Consider the following 16467-nt stretch of genomic DNA (forward strand, 5'->3'; position numbering starts at 1 on the left):
TATTATCTACTCCTGCTGCCTTTCCACATTTTAAGCCTTTGATGGCTTTTTCTACTTCAAGTATGAATACGTATTCCTGACTGCATGCCTGGTCAGTGTTTTTTACCACTGTGCTGTCATCACTGCTTGTTTCATTTAGCAGTTTTTCAAAGTAATTACTCCATACCTCAAGGATATCTTTTTCTTCTGTTTTCATGTCACCTTTATCATCTCTAACTCCTTTTACAGCTCTTACCTCCATTCCTAAGCTTCTTCAACAACCTCCAGAATATTTTGCCACCTTCTTGATATTTATTTATTTTCTATATTCTTGCCAAAGTCCTCCCAATACTTTTGTTTAGCTAGTTTTACACAGTGTTTAGCATTCTTGCATTTGTCTCTGCATTCTCTAAGAGCGCAAGCTGACTTATTTGCCTGGAACTTTGGATATGCTTTCTTCTTTTCCTTCACTGTCTCTTTAACTTCCTGTGTCCACCATGGAGTTCTAATTTTTCTATCCTTGCAGACAACTTCACCACATGCCTCTCTAGCTGAACCAATCAGGGCATTCTTCAAGGCTTGCCACTGAATCTCCAAGGTTTGATTCCTGTTCTCAAACTCCTTCATTTTTTCTTCAATAAGTTTTGTGTATTTTAGTCTACAGTTCACATCTGAGAGCTGCTCAACTTTTATTCACTTTAAAACTTTCTTATATGTTATTGTTTTCAATATGAAATTAAATTTTATCCTGCTCAAGAATAAATGGTATCACTTCCGATTTCAAATCCTCTGTACACCTCTGGTGTCCTGCACCAGGGAGAAAACATCACTGTCAACAATAACATAGTCAATGAGACTTTTCTTATTCCTTGCCTCTTCTCTCCATGTGAATTTTTGCATATTTTTATGTTGGAACATGGTGTTAGTAATAACCAGTCCATATCCTGAGCAGAAATTCAACAGGTATTTGCCATTATTATTAGCTTTGCTGTTTTCTCCAAATTTTCCCAATATATTTTTGTATATCTGACAATCATTTCCTACTCTGCTATTTAGATCCCCAACAAGAACCAAGTTTTTCTTTTTCATTGTTACAGTTGCTTTTTCTAAAGCCTTAAAAATTCCTCCACTTCTACCTTAGTAGAACCTTCTGTGGGACCATAGGCACAAATAAGTCTCATTGTCCAGTTTCCCATTCTCATATTTGCCCACATTACTCTACTTGAGACTGACTGCCATTCAAGAAGATTAGCCTCGTATTTTGTGTTGAATACTATGGCTATTTCTTCTTTTCCTTGATTGTTGCTTGGATATAACATTTTGTATTTATTGCTCAGAAAGATCTCACCAGTTTTTCTCTTTTTTGTCTCAGTCACCCCTATTATGTCAATCTGGTACTTATCTAATTCCTCAGCTAGCTCCATTTCTTTGCCATTCAGGCTTCTTAGGTTGATAGTAACGATCTTTAACTCTGGTGATGTTGAGTTGGGGTATGTTTTCAGATTTGTTCCAGTAGCTGACTTTTTGCTGTTTGCCCTGGCGAAAACAGTGGGGGCCTTGTTTTAACTGGCGACGCCCCAGCTGGCATGAAATTTTGTCATGTTGTACGATCTTTTTTTATTTTGGTTTAACCAATAAGAATACAATTTGGTCGGCTAAATCCCAAATTCTCTCACACAAGAAAATTGGAACTTATATCACATCAATGCTGTGTAGTAGTGTGTTGGCAAGGGGAAAATGTTCATGTTATTATTTCTAGATTTTAATTATTTTATTTTATTGTATTTTTCATTTTTTTGTGAAATAATTTTCTTGAAAGATGAAATGGAAACGGTATAGACAGGCATCTCTCGATCAATATTTGTAGTCCTGAAATGGACTGTTTTGATAGCCCTGAAAAGAAACATTTTTAATTTTACTGTTCAAAATTTTTAGATGTTGAACAGTATGGAACATCCTAAAGAAGTGTGAAGGGCACCTGCTTTTTCATTTCTTTCTTTGTGTTCTTCATAAATATACTATTAGACATTTCAAAAGAACAATATATCATTGTGTTATAAAAATAACTTAAAAAATTTGCCTTCAAGATGAAATGGAAACAGTACAATCAGGCATCTCGCTATCAATATTTGTATATCGATACTTTCTAATATTTCTTTTTGCCCAGTAATAAGCTGTAAGCTAAAGGAGATTACTGACCCCCCCCCCCTCCCATACGCACACACTGGGAACCAGATCAAAAGAATATGTCCAGCAGGCAGCACACTAAAGTGCCTTGTGCAATAACTGAATATTTTACAGGCAGAAATCCCTTGTGTTGTTTTTCTATCTTTCTGATTGATTAGGAGACGTTCAAAACATATTATTTTATATTGCCTTTTTAGAATGACAGTGTTTTTAATATTAATTTCTACTATTACAGTATATCACATAACTTCCTGATTTATAATAATCAGGAAATAATGTTTACTTTCTGATTTATAACTTGCTAATTTATAATAATCAAAACCTAGTTTCTGTGCTGAAAAATTAAACGTTATGTGGAAAAATAAGGAATTAAATAAAAATTGTACCTATGTTTCATAACAGTTTTCGGGTGTGTGGTAGTGTTGCAACAGGAGGGGGGGGTGTAAAGCTATCAAAGTTGAAATAAAGTTAATTTCTATTGTTAAAATATGAGTTTTATTTAATATTTGATATGAAAATTGGCATGCAAATATACATATTTTGTATCAGAGAATATACGCAATAGTATTGCTTACTTTAAAATTGGAGCAAAATACATAAACTAGCAGAAAATATATACATATCAATTTAAACAATAACCATTTATTTAATTTTGTAAAGACCAGTTATACAGGGAAACCAACAAGTTGAAAGTGCAAAGAACAGTAGATTACGATATTTTGAAAAAACTTAGTGATGTGATTAAAGAATTGCATATTATTCTCTATAAAGCAAAGTCGTCAAAGAATAATTCACAGATTTCCTTCAGGAAATCTGAATTAATCTGAATTATATGAAGTATGCAAGGATTTATATTTTGTCCTGGAATTTAAAACTGCACAATAAAAAGAGAAAATAAATAATCTCTCTAAGAGTCCAGTTGCCCATCATAAAACAAGGAACTGCATTCCTTGTTTTATGATGGGTAATTTTTTTTAGAAAAAATCATTTTTGTGGATTGAAACCTAGGGTCTGAAGGATTGAGAACAAAATAGGAAAAAGAGAATACTCAGAACACCTACAGCATGTGGCTGCCATCTTGAAAAAAATTTTTCTTCCAAAGGATATGGTAACCATATAACTCGCATTCATCAAAATACAAAATTATGAAGATTCAGTTTAATTTTTAATTTGATTTCACTTGGAATAAACAAAGAATTATTCTTAGACATTCAAATAAGTAGACCTGCGTAGAAAGGGCATAAATATCTAGTAAAGTTGAATTTTAAATATAGAAAAAATATGAAAACACAGATCTTCTGCCATGTAATTCAAAGTTTGATTCAGTAAATATATTTTCTGTTTACATGACAGCTGAATTTCACTGAATTAACAATAGAATGATAATTTAACATAAAATGGCTGCATGCAGCATCAAAAAAAAAAAAAAAAGTTTCTGTAGCATTTCTAAATGATTTTCTTGGTAAAGTTAATGCATGCCATTCAAATACATATAAGATTAGGAATTATATATATAAAAATGTAATATATAATCCTCATTTTTTCCTTTGCTTAATTTCTAGATTCTGCATAATCTCAGATCAGGTCGTTCTGAAGATGGCAGTATGATAGAAATGAGTAATGAAAGTAGGCAAGGTAATTAAACATATTGGAGTATATTAAGAAGGATACAATATTTGTGTAATACTGTAGTTTCATATTTACATAATTTACATATGTGAAGAACTTGGATAATAATTGGTGGGACATAATTTCTAGAGTCAATATCATTGAATTAAACATTATAAAATGCTGTGCTCCTATTTGAGAGCCACAGAAATCCATACAATCCCAGCAACTTGATGATATTATAAATGGCAAATGCAGTGGGGATAAAAATTATTGGATTTAGTGAAACCTTGTTAACAGAAGAGGATTTCCTTAAAAATAGCATGTGATAATTATAGTGTATTCAGGAAGAACAGGCAAAATAAGAAGGGCTAAAAATTATTGTTAATGATTGTAGATGAGTTAAATTCAACCAGGTTATAAATTTCAAATAATGGTGGGATGCATATGAGTATATAGTATATAAAGTGATTTCAACTATGGGAATATAGATTTTAGGGATAAGAAAACATGCAAGGCAAGGGAGCGAGAATTTAGCTAGTTACTAAGAGATAACTACATTAAGCAGTACCAGTGAAGGAGGGGACTTATAGTGCAGCAATATTGGATCTAGAAATACCATCAGAAAATTTCTATAAATGAGGTAACTTTTATGCATCATCCACTTGAATGAGCCTGATTGTGCTGGTTTGACTTGGCAATGACAGTCATGTAAGAAGGAATTCTTTTTTTTTTTACACAAATTATGGACTATACAACCGTGTTATAAATAATTATTTTAATTTCCCGATGTTTCGACCTTCATATTAAGGTCATCATCTGGAGTATACACACACACACACACACACACACACACACACACACATATATATATATATATATATATATACATATACAGAGATAAGCTAAATTACACTTCAACAGTATGCTGAAGAGATGATGATTCTGTAAAAATAATCATAATTAAAATTCTGAATATTTTTACGTATTGTTTATGTTAGTATGTTTATTAGTTTTGTTTTCATAACACGCATTGTCGGCACTTGCGATGTGCCCGTTATGAAAATTGTTTTGTTAAAAGTGATATGTAAAGCAGTTAAAATTTTAATGTACTTACCGGATTTGATTAGTTGTGTTACTTTAAACAAATTTATTATGGTTTGAAATATTAAGTTTTGTGTTTTATGAGGACATTCTCTTGTCGCTAATGGAGACAACGTGTCAGCCATTATACAGTATTTAATTTCTCGCTTGCCACAGAGTGCGCATGCTCGCCGAGAAGTTTGATGAGTGATTGACAGCTGACAAGAAAGCATTCGGTATCTGAGTAACGGCTGTAAACAAGAGAGCGTTTGGAAGGAATTTAGAACACAGGCCGGCTGATATTTAGGTTCGAAGGAACTTAAGTTTTTTTTAAGTGACAGTCGGAAGAAAATTTAATAGTATATTCCGAAAAAGGAATCGTGGAACTATTAAGTTTCAAAGTGGAATAAGTATTGATGAATAAAAGGAAAATATTGCTATATGCGTTTTAAATGGAATATTGGAGGAAACACTAATTGAAAGATTAATAGTAGATTCCGAAAAGGGAATCGTAGAACTGTAATTTTTTTTTATTGGAAGAGTTAAGACTGTCAATAAGCATTTAGTGAATAAAAGAAGAATTTGCTATTTACGTTCTAAAGGAATGTTCGAGAAAACTCTGATTAGGAAGTTTCATCTGTATTAAGTACGCCAGATCTGACTATTATTTCTACTGAAGAAAAGAGACAGAATTAAGTCAGGAAGATTTAATGTGTGCTACATAAGTGATGAAAAGAATCCTGTGTAAATGAAGAATGGAGTTATATATCTTCAGAAAAGGGCCTTGACAGAGAAAGAAACTGGCTATAAACATTTTGTGATTGTGCAAACAAAGTGTTTAGTCTAGTCTTAAGTGTAAGTTTATTTTTAAAAGGCCTTGGATCCAATTAATTTGTAGTTATGTAATATTTGTTCGAAGTGTGTGTGTGTGTGTGTGTGTGTGTGTGTGTGTGTGTGTGTGTGTGTGTATATATATATATATATATATATATATATATATATGTGTGTATATATATATATTGTTTTTATTTTATTAAATGTGTTTATTTTGTATTTTGGTCTTGAGTCAGTGATTATTTGGATTCTGAAAGAAAGAGTTAAGATCATTGCACCAATTGGAGTGAACTCTTGTGCATATAAAAATATATAGGTACACTCAGAAATAAAAAAAAAAAAATAATTGTTAGAAACAGAGATCATCTCTATAGTAGGATTAATATTAAGATAATATCTATGAATAATCTCCTCAATATAAAAATCCACCAATTATTAACAATTCGATCAATGGTTATTCTACTGACCTGATCTCTAGTGAAAATAAAATAAACTTACAATAAATTAATGAAATAAAATAAATTAACTACATCAAAGCTATATTCTATTTAAGACAACATCAGAGAAACATTCTTTCATATAGATAGTTTTGTTACAGTAAAAATGATGTTCTAAATTAACATTTGTTAAATTAGGATGATGACCTTAATATGAAGGTCGAAACATCGGGAAATTAAAATAATTATTTATAACAAGGTTGTAGGGTCCATGATTTGTGTAAAATGAATGCTGATCACTGTGTAGCACTAAAAGAAGGAATTCTTTCTTTGAGTAAGAAGAAACGTGTAGCTTCATGGCAAGTGGTTATAAACTGAAAAGACAATTTGAAGAAATGCAAGGCATGGGAAACAGCATGATAGAGGAATCAGAATTACTGCATGGAGAAGTAATCAAAATCTGTTTGAAAGATGATTACTAGAGAATATTTTGAGAAGCTAATGACCTGATCTAGGCAGTATAAAAACAGCCAAAAAAAAAAAAAAAAATGACAGCCATGATGATGATGAAGATAAAATCATGTTATGAAAAGAAGTTAGCTGAACAGATCAGTGAAAATTCAAGAGTGTTTTCTGCTCTGCAGCAACTAAAAGAATGACTATGGAAGAATAGCCTTAGTGAATATAGATGGTGAGAAAGTGTTGGATCCACTAGAAATACCCAAGTTGTGTGATCATCATAGTAAGGTATATGTTTCAGGCAGATGATTTAGCTGTCTGAATGCTGGGGGAGGGGGGGGGGGGGCTGCACAAAAAACTACAAGTGGTGAGCTATATGTTAAAGCTGTAAGAGCTTGATTTGAAAACAGCAGCATTAGATATTGGCACAGGTGCTTAAGGAATATGAAAGAGAATTAGCAATTCTCCTGATGTGATAGTTCATCATGAAAGCAGGATAATTAATTCCTTTATACAAGGATGGAGCAGACTAAAGAAACCAGTCAGACCATCCAAACCAGGTATAACTAAACTAGTTAACTGGATTTTATGGCAAATTTCCTACTAATAGAAAATTAGTTCATCTTTGTTAACTAGTTTTTGGTGCTTTTTTAAATATGTTACAGTATGTGGCAAAGGATAAAACAAAATTTAAAACTATGAATTACTTTAGTTGAAAACCTTAACTGAGTTTGTGGAATTAACACCTAATGCACTGCATTTTATATTTTAAGAAGTACATCAAACTGTAAGATAAAATTTTCATTATTGATTTTTTTTTTGGCATCTCTAATTAACGTAGGCCTGTGTAACCCTATGGTAATTTTGAAACAAAGGCCAAAGCTAATAATCATAATGACTAGTGCCTGCTGGATTTCTGTTCAAGACATGGATAGTCATCACTAACACCATGTTTCAACATATAAATGTGTAGAAATTCACATGGAGAGAAGACCCAAGAAAAAAGAAAGGTCACTTATTTTTCTTTTCGATATATTTATTTCATGCTAATAAACTATGTAAGAAATGTTAAAAAGAATTAAAGTTGAGCAGCTTTTAGAAGTGAATTATAGACTCAACTGTACGAATATTATTCAAGAAAAAACTCTAGTTTGAAAACAAGAACCACACTTTGGATTCCTTATGGAAACTCTCGAATAAACATTGCCACATGCATCCCTACATGAATGAATGTTTATTTGAGTTTCCATTGTGGAAAAGAACAAAGCAAAACAAAAGTCCTTAGCAAGTCAGCAGGATGCCATGAGAGAGTATAAAGAAAATGTAAGAGAGAGAACTATGTGTAAAAATGGTTAAACAAAACTCGTGGGAAAACTTGGGTAAGAATATGGAAAGTAAATATCATGAATGTAGCAAAATATTCTGGAGACTATTGAAGCTTCATTTAGAAGGTTTTAGTATTTTCATGTTTTTTGAATATTTTCTGTTTCTGATTATTTATTTGTAATCTTATTTTTGTAATTTTATTTTTTTAAGCTTTTTAAAATGTGTCTAACTTCATTTTATACAGATGCACTTTTTGAACAGATTATGTATTTAATAAACAAATATTGTTTATTAAAGCTTCCCTGGATTTATGGGAGAAGCGAGAGAGTTCCATTCTTTTCTCAGTTCTTAATTGTGCTCTAGCTCAAAAAGTAAGTAAGCTTCACAGTATTTTTTGTTTATTTTTATTATTGCTGGCAGGTAGATAATTTTGAATCATGGCATAAAGGGAATTCTGTCAGCTTTATTTATCTATAACTTTGAACTACTCTGACTGTGACTCCTGTTCAGTTTGATTATTTTGATGATATTCTCTCTTAAGAAAGATTTCGGTAATTAGACCACATGTTTATTAAGATAAATAACAATAAAAAACAAACCCAACAAGTTTCTTAAGTCGTTTGACTTGCATCTTCAGGGATCAAATGACATACGAAACTTGTCCGGTTTGTTTTTTATTGTTATTTATCTTAATAAACATGTGGTCCAATTACCGGAATCTTTCTTATGAACTGCTAAACCACAGAAACCTACATCTACGATATTGTATCTTCTGTTTGTAATATTTCTTACTTTTGTTTTTAATCATATATGCAGTGCTGTACTTATGCACAACTGCATGAGGCTCTAGCTCCTGTCTCCAAAAAATAAGGTCTAGTTTGGGGGGGGGCACACACACAATGAGGGAGGGACCCCAGAGCACACTAGCGTCTCGGGCCATGCCCAACTCGGGAAAAGTGTAAGTACAGCCCTGCATGTATGCTGTAAGTCATATACAATTGTTGTAAATTGTTTTGACATTTTAACAAATCTTAAAATTCTGTTAATGGATGAACAGTGTTTTTCATTAGTATTGTGAGAAAACTGTTTGAGATATGAGCAAATGCTTAGAAAAGTAAGTTTACTAATGGGACTTTCCCCTCCATGGTATATCCACATAGTTTATTAATGTAAGATCTGTGTGTCTCACCAGTAGGCTTCTTCAGGTTCAAATAATAGACACTGACTTGTACAGTGTTATATAAATTAACCACCTGGCCTGAACATATATACATGGATGTGAAGTGTCCATTGAAGTCAATATAACCTTTTGTTACGTTGCCACTTTGCGGAATATTTGTTCTGAGCCTTGTATATGGCCTGTTAACGTGCCTTCTTGTGACCTGGGATCTAAAGCTCCCTCGGATCACGGACTCTAACAAATTTCTTTGTTCTGCGCAGTTAGAGTCTCCCCTTGAATGTCACAGGCCCTTCCTGAATCCGGCGTTTATCTTGCTTGAACCAAGTCAGGTAGAACGGTGTACGGATTTGGGAATTTTGCAGTCGTGTTCTCTCCTAGCCTTACTAAATTTATGTAGATGCTCTTCCCCTTTTATCACAGTTCGTGTGTTGGTGAGTGGCAATGTCATTCTCAAACACAATTCAGTGACCAGGATTTAAAAAGAAACACAAAGTTTAATTTTAACAAGATTAGGACACATAGAACATAAATCATTCAATCAGTTAATTGTTTTTTCAAACTTTAAACGCTCTACATGGTAATACATGACAATTTAAAATAGGACAAGATCGCTATTTTCTAAGAATGTTATAGTTATAAGCATATACTATTAATTATCTGAACATGGATCTCTGGAGAGATCGCTAAAGTGACACATATGCACGATGTGAAGATCACATGACATGGGTCTTCGGACTACCAGTCCAGGGTCTCTCTAAGTTCCAATACCGACAAATAGTCTCGGCTTCCTTTGCTATTGAGAGGTCCTAGCTGTTTCCCCCCTTCAACATTTAACATATTTTAGATATAGCAAAGCTTTACATTACTATTTTGATACAGCATATAGTCACACTTCGTCACCACATATGAGTCACGTGCAAACCCTGGTTGGACTTGACTCACTTTGTGGAGCACTCTCCCTTTTGGATCAATGCACACTGGAACTTTGCTGTCAGTGGAAATTTTTTGCCATGCTTCTCCAGGACATCGCGATTGAGGTTCCACTTGGTCCCAAGCTTCTTCATCAGTCTGCACTTAGAGGTTTTCGTCAGACTTCATCCGACCATCTGCACTGGCACCCCCTTTGTTCAACGGCCAACACTTCCTACCTCTGTACTTCGATCACATCCCCTTTATTTTTTCCTCCTTCTGCTTCACGTTCTCTCTATCCTCTCCTTTTTTTTCTGACCACCAACTCCTATTGTACTGCAGCTTTCAGTCACGGTCGTTTTGATGACATTGCGCTTGAACATGTGAGAGAGCTCCTCCCAGAGAATTGTCCACGTTTGTTTCTTTTCACGAACCTTGCTTGTAAGGATCACTAATGAGTTTGCTAAGGTCATGACTTCAGGGCCCTTAGTCACCTCTCAAGTATGCACCATTTCACACAGCCTATTCTTGAGTTGGTCATCAAATACGTTGCCTCACTACAAATTCATATATCCCTTTTCCTTGACATATCACATACAACATAACCTACAGTGTTTTTCCCTCTTTGGATAAACAGATATGCACTCATTTAATATTTACATGATACACACTATCCCCCCCCCCTTTTTATTTATAGTACAATTTTCACTAGCAGTACAGGTATCTTTTGATTTAGGCTCTGTTCTTGTTGGATCCTGAATGAAAATCTGTCTAGTAATGGCAGGCCTCATTCACAATCCAACACTTTGGATATAATAGAAAAAAATGATATAGATATGAAGCATATATTTTTGATATATTTATTTCATGTGGCCAGTTGGGTGGTTAAATGTCGATTGCTAAATATGATTGAATGAAATTGATATGAAAGCACTAAACAAGCCTTTGTAGCTTTTGTGAAAACATCTTTTTTTTTTACTTCATATTCATGGTAGTAGTGCTCACTGTGAATCCTATGTATAGAAGCTGATGATTAATAAATTTGCTTTAGTCTGTATTATTTCAATATTAAATGCTGGTCAACTATTATTATGTTGACCAGCATTCCATATTGCTGATCAACATAAGCTTTTCAGAGAGTAGCCTGCCAAAATACATTTAATTTGGAGATGCAGTATAAGTTCATGCACTTGTTAGCTTTCATCTCTGTCACTGCTATAAAAAAGCGCATGTTTATTGGAAAGACAGTTGTCAGAGAAAAGTTCACTAAAAGTAAATATAGTTTTTAGTATGCAACATTTTAGAACTGAGTTCAGAAAGAATCATGTTTCTTTTCTTTCTTTCTTTTTTTTTAATGTACAATGCACACACATTCCAGCATACACATGTATGCATTATATAATGTATGAACATATGTTACCTATGTGAAACTGTCATTTCGATTACAAAAGTAAGAAATATTACAGTTTTTATTTAATTTTGGAGATATCTCATGGGAGAAAAGAATGTGTGGTCTTAGTTGATGAAATAACATCAACTTGTGGGTGATGAAATGAGTGTCACTGGGAGAGCCAGTCTAGCTGGCAGAGTGGTTAGGGTATCTGCTTTCCAGCCAAAAGGCTGTAGGTTCGAATCCCGCCATGGGCATGGATGTTTGTGATTGTCTGTGAAAATACTAGTGGTGGGCTGTAGATGGTGTTGGTGGTGGATTGCGTGGTGGACTCCCTGGAGGTGTCATGTAATAATAATAATATAAGTGGAGTTGTGTAGGGGTGGGGATGGAAGTGAAGTTTTGTGTTATTTTCTCTATCTGATTCTATATGCATTTGTTTACTTATATATATGAATAATCACTTTTTTCTTTCTTTTTTTTTTTGTGGATGGAAGGACTTTATTTGTTTATTTTTCTGACATTTCAGTGGGAGGCAAAGACCACAATCCTGGAAGTATTTCTTAGTCTGAAAAATAAACATTTGTGTTTTCTGTGGGTGTGAAACAATGTATGTTACTTTGCAATCAACCTTACCCGTCTTTTTCCAAATATTATTATAGTGTTAGGTGTATGCACATGCACGCTGATTGTTTTTTTTTTGTTTGCACCATCGTAATAGACAAATACACATTAGATGCTTCTTAAAAATTTGCTTTTTTTTAAATTTCATATGAGGCACTTGCTCATTGTTGTTTTGCAAGAAATGATTAAGAGTATATTTAGGAGATACGATGGTTAGTTTTTAATGTTGCTCCCAATAAAATTTCATCATCAAATTCCTGACATGTACCCTCAAGGGATGTACAGGATATGAGAGTACTACATGAAAAATTTACATAATTACTAACTTCCTATCTACAGTTTTCCTCCAAATCAGTCTATTTCTATCGTCTAAGGCACATTGTACCGTATCAATCCACCTATATCTTGGTCTTCCTCTGGGTCGTTTTCCTGCCAACCTTTCAGAGAACACTTGTTTTGCTAATCTTTCCTCGCCCATTCTGTTTAAGTGACCATACCACCTGAGATTAGCTCTGCTAATGCATTCCTGGATGCTGACAATGTCAAGTTCTTTCCTAATATCCTCGTTTTTAATATGATATTGCCATTGATGCCATCTGTTCATGCCTCTAATCTTTCTCAGGACTCTCATATCTGCAGTCTCTAGCCTTTGTTCAAGTGTTTTACTTCTGATCCAGTTCTCAGATCCATAAGTTAAAACTGGTTTGAACACTGTCTTGTATACAGCTAAATTCGTGTTCTGACTAATTTCTCTCTTATTCCATATGACTTCCTACCATACCAGTTTTATAGCTGGTATAAAATTACATGCTTTTTTTAATTTTAAAAATCTATTTTAGTGCCAAAATTGATATATTTTTAAATTTAATTAGTAATTTTTAACATTTATTTTTTCAAATGAACATCGGTTTTAGTTATAGAGGAAATGACAAAAGGAACTTTATTATTGAAACTAATTAATATAAAGTTTACAAATTCTTAAATTTACTGTCCTCTTTTGCTGTTATTTTAGCAGCTTTATTTTCTTGTGGTACTTCTTCCTGTAGTCACCAACAACCAACAAAAGAAATTCTTTCTGGTCTCATGATTGTGCCAAAAATTTCCTAACAGCATAGTTAAGCAATTAATGTACATTGCTTACAGAAACTATGGAGAGACATTTCAGTATGGAATATGTCCACCCCGAACAGCAATGCAGCTTTCGCAACATTGTACCATACTTAGTGCCACGTGATTCAGGAATTCTCGAGGCAAATTGGCCCACTCGTCCTCCTCCTTCAGACCAAGGAAAAGGTCTTGTTTGTTTTCTGGATTGGAATTTTGAGCAGCAATATGTCTTCCTATTGCATGCCAAATGTGTTCTATGGGGTTGGGAGAGTGTGCTGACTACTCGATTTGATTAGTATCCTTGGTTTCCAGAAGTATCTCCACTGCTTGTGTATGATATGGTGTTTCATTGTTCATCCATAAAAATGAATTCTTCACCTACAGCACCACCGAACAATCGAACATGATGTTGAACTTCGTTGCGATATTTTTCACCAGTCATAGTCTCTTTTCCACACTTGTATCTTGGTGCACCCATTAAGTGTGATGTCTCTCCACACCATAACCCTAGTACTATTGTATCTATCCCTTTCAAGAACATTATCACGGTGGTAAGCAGTACCACTTTCATGCTAGATCAAGTGTCATCTAGAAATGGAGGAAAGACTATGACTTATCTATAAAGAGTACATTAGCCCATTGGTGTCTTGTACAATTTTTATGGGTACAACTGAAAATGTGCTCCGTGATGAGCACTTTTTCAGTGGATAAAAGAATGCAGGCTACTGGCCTTTGGGCATATAGGCTTACCTGTGCTTGAATGGAGACAACTTGCAAGCTGACCTGCTGTGGTGTTTCGATTATGTTTTGCTTATAACCAAAAATGTGTCTTCATGCTCCATGATAGAGTGAGGGCAACCTCTTAGCAAACATCTGGAACACATTCCATTGGTTTGAAATGCTATGTGAGATTGCAAACTCTCTGGCAATATCAGTAATTTAGCAGCCTTCTTCAATCTTTCCAAAAGTCTTCCCATCATGAAATCATCTAGATGATTCTTTGAGACATTACAAGATATCCAAGTTTGCAAATTTATTCTTCCACAAAAAGAGCTTCCTTCAAACACAATTCGCTTAGTGCAGCCATTTGCCTTTTATCCTGTTGAGTGCTGCCACATGACCCCTTTGCTCACGATTCAAAAATTTGAATGTGTACCCACTTTTTACTTGAAATCGTTTGTTATACAAATTGCCACAAATGTTTGAATCAGAAATAGCATTCGTCCTTAGATTTTAGACACCAGTGTATTATTACCAAAGGTTCTGTTTTCTAAATACAGCATATCATATATAATCCTATAACTGATTTATACCATACAATGCATATTAATTTTTACTATATCTTAATATTTATTAAAAATTTCATATACCTACATTTGGTTTCTTTGAACTTATATCTAATTTAAAAAATAAAACACCAATGGATATATGTGGCTGAACAGGAATGACATATTTCTGTTAGACTAATTAGACTAGTCTTAGCACTGTAAAAGTATGGATTTCTTGGGTATGTGAGACACTCCACAACAAATGGTCATTTGTTTGTGGAGTGTCCCAAGGTGATACTGAAGATGTATGGGTTACGAAGTTTAGCTGATAGGCAGAAAAGAAAAGATATGATAGAAACATATAAGTTACTAAATAGGACTTAGAGAGTGGGTACTTGAAGAAATATTTCAATATGTGACTGGGTTAGAAGAGTATAAGGACTAGATTTTTTTCTTAGAGATTTGTGAATGAGTGAATTTTTGTCAAGGTGGTTATGAGTGTCTTATCAGTGAATCAGTTTAAGGAGACATAAGGAGGTATTGTGTGAATAATGGTTGAGCCTCTCATGATGAATCTTTGGATTCTGTGGAGATCCCTGATATGAATGCATTTCATATTGAGACTTCTGGTTTGAAATTTATTCACATTAGGATTCATATGATAGCTAATCTTTGCCATTGCAACACTGCAAAACTTGCTTGAACTAACATCTAGTTTGTTTTCCATCTAAATGCTAAAAATAGAAAAATCATTATTACCTGGTAATGAGATTTTTCACTTATTTTCGCATTTATTTTCTTATCTGAATTGTTTTTTGTTTTTAGGACTACATGATGGTGTCTTCAATGGTGGAATCATTGCTTGAGAAAAATAAGAATCATTCATTTCAGTTATTATCAGCATTTGGCAGATTGTATCTTCAGGTAAGTGAAGAATTCCATTTATATTAAGTAGCATTCTAACTAAAAATAGAAGCAACTTCTGACATTTAAGAATTAACTACAGTAATTTTTCAATTATCCAACCACAGTAAGAGAGCAATTTGCTAGACTGATAATTGAAGGAATAGTTACATGGTGTTGTACTGGAAACCATTTGACATAATAACCACTTTAAAGGTTGGTTAATTGAAAGTTTGTTGAAGACATGAAATGGAAAAACTCTAAAATGCCTGCTTTTATGCCATAGCTTATTTGCATATACTGCTGATATTACCACTCATTTGTATATGATAGACAATGGTGATACTGGCCTGGTTGGCATATCTGCTCTCCAGCCCAGAGGCTGTGCGTTTGAATTCCACAAGGGACGTGGATGTTTGTGATTGTCCTACTAACTCTTTGTGGAAAGGCATCTGCAACCCTACCGCTTTGTTTAGCAGATGGTTTCACTCCCAAAAACCCATTGAGGTACCTACATGCATGGGAGTGACCATATGGCATCAAAATGACATTGCATGTAAATAACTAAAGATGATATTGTCAGCATCACTTTTTACATAACATACCTGACTTTCAGCTTCCCCCCCCCCCCACCAAGTTATTGTGATTTTTCTCTTTATTCCTTAATTTATGGAAACCAGTGTGCATTGGGATTGAGCATCGGAGAAATGGAATCACTTCATGTTACTTAAGATATACATCAAATTATGTCAGTTAAAATTAAGCATGACTTACTCTGTATAGATATATTTATCAGTCCCCCTACATGCAAAAGGTACCAAGACCTACTGTATGACATGGTAGATGCCATGTGTGGGCGAGTTAGAAAAAAGAAAGTAATTTGTTGATGTGTTTCTGGAAGACTGAGAGTTGTAATCATTGGGGGAAAACAGTTTCTGCCAAAGAGCAGTAGTGTAGGGAATTGAGGAAGAGGATGAGAAGTTACTTTGAGTTTGAACTGCATATGGTCATTGACCAGCAGCTGCTCATGTTCATACATGATTAGAGGAAAGTGGAAAAATAGTAGTGGCCAATTCATTTGTGCAACATCCATGGAAATACCTATAGAAAAGACATAATGCAGCAACAGTGTCTATGGGAAAGTGACTGGAAGTAGTCAGTGAGAGAGAGGAA

General features: G+C 34.0%; 1 protein-coding gene across 4 annotated transcripts in view; it reads left to right on the top strand.

Moving 5' to 3' along the window:
* LOC150098567 (trafficking protein particle complex subunit 12) overlaps positions 1-16467 on the top strand; it is a 164878-nt gene that overhangs the window by 124945 nt on the left and 23466 nt on the right. For all 4 annotated transcript variants that reach the window (XM_090405061.1, XM_090405062.1, XM_090405063.1 and 1 more), the window contains 3 exons: positions 3729-3801; positions 8211-8284; positions 15217-15315. In XM_090405061.1, coding sequence (XP_090261187.1) covers positions 3729-3801; positions 8211-8284; positions 15217-15315 — 246 coding nt within the window. The remainder of the gene's footprint in view (positions 1-3728; positions 3802-8210; positions 8285-15216; positions 15316-16467) is intronic.

Source organism: Typopeltis vanoorti, chromosome 15 (genome assembly GCF_054136105.1).
Source record: "Typopeltis vanoorti isolate ZY-2024b chromosome 15, IOZ_Tvanoo_1.0, whole genome shotgun sequence".
Lineage (NCBI taxonomy): Eukaryota > Metazoa > Arthropoda > Arachnida > Uropygi > Thelyphonidae > Typopeltis > Typopeltis vanoorti.